A 4,016-nucleotide genomic window follows, 5' to 3' on the forward strand; every position below is an offset into this window, starting at 1 on the left:
TGGACGTAGCCATATGCTTTGAAATGCTTTGCACCAATATTTGGTTGGTTATTATTTGTGTCGGTCTAAGGTAATGCCAGTGTCATAATGAACTATTGCTAAGAATTTGGAGGTAATCCTCCTTTTTTTATTGTCCCATTTAAAGCAGCAGTTCCGTTGGCAGCAAAACAGGCCCAGAGCATAATACTACCACCACCATGCTTGACGGTAGGTGTGGTGTTCCTGGGCTCACCCTCTTAGTTTTATTTTATAACGTGATTGTTTGAAGCAAAGAAGTACAATTCCCACATGGCCACGAGCAGGAAAAGGGAGACATCCTGCCACCTATGGCTGCTCCCAAAATGTCTGTCTTCTCCTTCTACTTTGGGTTGTCCTTGTCCCATTTGACTACGGTTACCGTGGTATAACGGCTCCTCCGCTGGCTTATCTTGATGAGAATTGCCGCTCGCAAATACCCCCCCACCTTTGCATCAGGGCTCTATTGTGGGACCCTTATTAAGTGTGGTACTTTAAAACTAACCATTTGCTGTAACACCCAATGATTTACCATAATAATGATATGGTAGTTAGCATGCAGAAATATGATGGGAATATCAATATATCATGTCATTGGGTGTAGGTGTATGCTAGCAAAGTATGTAGCAATGACAGAGAAAAAAACTGAATTTCACAGGTTTGTATTGAATGAGACACCCGGAGTGTTGATGAAGTTTGGAACATCAAGAGTATGTGAACGCCCCATCGAGGACATGTTTGCTATCAAGAACAAACACAGCAAAAATGATGTTCTCACAAACCATTTATTTGGATGGTTCAAGAGTTAGCGTAATTTGAAAATAACATTGGATGTTAAAAGTTGGTAAAGGCCAGTTCGGAAAGGTTCTGCAGGGAAGATTATTGGCCAAGCAGAGTCATAGTTTGCCTTGCATGGTTAGTTAGTGGTCACTCTTGACGATGACGTCTCTGCTGCAAATAAATGGGCTCTCGTCACTGCACTCGTTATCGTGCCACTGTCCATCTGTGAGGAAACAAAAACAACCTGTGAAACCTCCTGCCAGTCCGATCCGGTGTCCAAGCTTTTGTTCTTCATACCATCTCCCTCGATGTCCACGCAGTCTTCATTTCCACCCAAGCTGTTGGGCTCTCCGTCGGCAAAGTCGGCAAAGTCAAACTCTGTGCCATCAGTCCAAATGAAGTCATCCTCCTGGAAGACAACCACCTTTCATTTAAAAAAAGGGCCTTTAAAAGAGTGTAAGAGTGCTATTACATCTTTGCTGGGGTACAGGGGAGTGTGTGGTCTAGACCAGGGGTGGCCAAACGTTTTGCTTCCAAGGGCCAACGTGAATTTTTTTGGATTTTTTTGCAAATTTATTATGAATAAAAAAACTAAGAAATCGTATTCACAGCCTTTGCCGTGAAGCTCAAAAGTGAGCTCAGGTGTACCCTGTTTCAATTGATCGTTATTGAGATTTTCCTACAGCTTAATTGGAGACCACCTGTGGTGAATTTAGTTGGTTGGACATGATTTGGAAAGGCACACACCTGTCTATATTTAAGGTCCCACACTTGACAGTGCATGGCAGAGCACAAACCAAGAATGAAGTCCAAGGAATTGTCTGTAGACCTGCGAGACAAGATTGTCTCCAGGCACAAGTCTGGGGAAGGGTGCAGAAAAATATCTGGGGCCGTACTTATCAAGCTTCTTAGAATGACTCCTAAGAAGTCTGCTAAGAGTTGACTTAAGAGTAAATAAATTCTTCGCTGAAAGCTGCACTTAAAAGTTAGTTATCAAGCGTCTTACTCACACTTTCAGCGAAGTGTAGGACTGAATCTTAAGTGTCACACTCAGAGCTGAATTACGACGTTACTATGTGCCGTAAACGGAATTTTAGGTGACGTCATTTCTGTGTCCATAGAAATGACCAATCACGGAAGGGAATCCGTTGTCTAAGAATAAAGAAATATCTTGTAAATATTTAATTGGACAATGGGAGTGTATATTTTGACAATAAACTACAAAATAATACAAAACAAACTAGTCCCCGCCGGCACTCACGCTACCGCTCCCTCTCTTCTATCGCCCACACACTCACTGACGTCACTCACCTCACGGCCACAAACATACTGTCATAACATTTTCTTTCCAATTCATTAATTAGGCAACTAATTTGAAACTGGTGTGGGTGGCTCTAAATATACTAGCCCACTGCAATCGAAAAGTATTAAATATGTGACAAAAATAATATCCGCTCTGTCTAAACGATACCGTTTGATCAGCAATCAAAAAACAAAAAACATTGTTCCGTTCCCTGAACGTTCGCGCACGTCTCTCTCGCCTCAGTACCATCCCCTGCTGGCAACTCCTAACCACTTAAGACACCTCTGAAGGTCTCTTAAATATCGTGGAGAGTAGGAGTGATTCTTAGACTTAAGAACGTTGATAAAAAGCTTTTATTCTTAAGTTTGAGAGTAGGACTAAATTTCGCAAATTCTCAGGACTTAAGTGTAAAATGGCACTCTAAGAAGCTTGATAAGTACGGCCCCTGGTGCCTTGAAGGTCCCAATGAGCACATTGGCCTCCATCATCTGTAAATGGAAGAAGTTTGGAACCACCAAGACTCTTCCGAGAGCTGGCTGGCCATCAAAACTGAGCGATCGGGGGAGAAGGGCCAGAGTCTGGAAAGTGACCAAGAAACCGATGGTCGTTCTGTCAGAGCTACAGAGGAGAACCTTCCAGAAGGACAACCATCTCTGCAGCAACCAACCAATCAGGCCTGTATGGTAGAGTGGCCAAAAAGAAGCCATTTCTCACTACATAGTTTTTCCAAAATGCACCTGAAAGACTCTCAAACAATGAGAAACAAAATTCTCCAGTCTGATGAGACAAAGCTTGAAGTCTTTGGCGCGAATGCCAGGCATCAAGTTTGGAGGAAACCAGGCACCGCTCATCACCAGGCCAACACCATCCCTACAGTGAAGCATTGTGGTGGCACGGGTGCACGCAGAGTCACCACTGAAAGCCCACCTCAGACCGCCGCCCAGTCCCACCTCCACCCACCCCTTCCCCTTCAGTTGACTTTGCTACTGGTCCCACCTCGATGGTGTCATGGAGTCCTGTCCAGGTGTCTATGAGGTCACCGTCATTAGCGTTGCGGATCAGTTGGAGAACGACTGCGTTTTCTGTTTTACTGCGGATGGACACCAGATTGGCATGAAGAAGTTTGCAGGTTCTCTGATGAGACAAAGTACAAAACAGGATCACTCGACTGAATCCTCCTCTTGGCACACGGGGAAATCCTTCCATACCTCTGCAGCTGCAAAAGTACTGGGATAGTCTAAGTAGATGTAACAGCGATCGTTTAACTGAGTCCAGTCTTCAGGGCAGTATCCACCTGCAACACACTTGTTATTGGTAGTGGGAAACAACCAGGAAATATGTAGGAAACCTGTAACAGCGACCAACCTTTGCCAGAGGAACTGTGTCGCTGGAGAAAAGACAAGAACAGAACATTTATGAACACAGAACTGAATCGGTCTTAGGATTATTGACTTACTGCATGAGACATCAGTCCACTGATCCCACTCAGGAGGAAGAACACGCCAAGAGAAAATGCCATCTGTGCAATGGTAGACAGACACTGTTGCATTAAAAGTGTCAAAGTAAGACGTCAAGTTGTGTTGCGTTACCTTTGCAGCCAAGATGCGAACACTTAGGACAACAGTGAGCCCTCCTTTTTTATGCCAGCCTGACGCCGCCCTGGAATGTTCTGTATGTTAGTATGTTAACGTCCCAGTCAGAGAGGTGAAAGGCTGTGGTCCAAACTGCAGGACAACAAAAGATACATTGTAGAAATTGTTTTTGAAGATTAGTTCACCGAATCACTCGATAAAATAAAATCAAACTTTGCATACATAAAAGAAATGCAACACAAAGTGATTTACAGACTTAAAAACAATACCCCGATGAACTATGTTCAGAAAATGAATTAAAAAGTAAGTAATTCTTGTCACTTTAC

At 43.6% G+C, this 4,016-nt stretch overlaps 1 protein-coding gene across 1 annotated transcript; it reads right to left on the bottom strand.

Annotated features, from left to right (window-relative positions):
* Window positions 1–874: 874 nt before the first annotated feature.
* Window positions 875–3,788, bottom strand: LOC133652920 (ladderlectin-like). Its single transcript, XM_062051868.1, has 7 exons — window positions 3,688–3,788; window positions 3,555–3,617; window positions 3,464–3,485; window positions 3,307–3,392; window positions 3,095–3,232; window positions 1,093–1,204; window positions 875–1,018 (listed from the first exon to the last, which is right to left on the bottom strand). Exons 2-7 carry the CDS (start codon window positions 3,615–3,617, stop codon window positions 936–938), a joined length of 504 nt encoding a protein of 167 aa, XP_061907852.1. The 5' UTR covers window positions 3,688–3,788; the 3' UTR covers window positions 875–935.
* Between the last annotated feature and the right edge of the window lie 228 nt (window positions 3,789–4,016).

This window comes from Entelurus aequoreus, linkage group LG07 (assembly GCF_033978785.1).
Source record: "Entelurus aequoreus isolate RoL-2023_Sb linkage group LG07, RoL_Eaeq_v1.1, whole genome shotgun sequence".
Lineage (NCBI taxonomy): Eukaryota > Metazoa > Chordata > Actinopteri > Syngnathiformes > Syngnathidae > Entelurus > Entelurus aequoreus.

Excerpts from the sequence above, each read along its gene's own strand:
- LOC133652920 (XM_062051868.1), bottom strand. The coding sequence starts at position 3,617 with ATGGCATTTTCTCTTGGCGTGTTCTTCCTCCTGAGTGGGATCAGTGGA. Across the intron at positions 3,393-3,463 it reads ACACAGTTCCTCTGGCAAAG|GTGGATACTGCCCTGAAGAC; the intron begins GTTGGTCGCTGT and ends AGTGTGTTGCAG. Across the intron at positions 3,233-3,306 it reads GTACTTTTGCAGCTGCAGAG|AGAACCTGCAAACTTCTTCA; the intron begins GTATGGAAGGAT and ends TTGTCTCATCAG.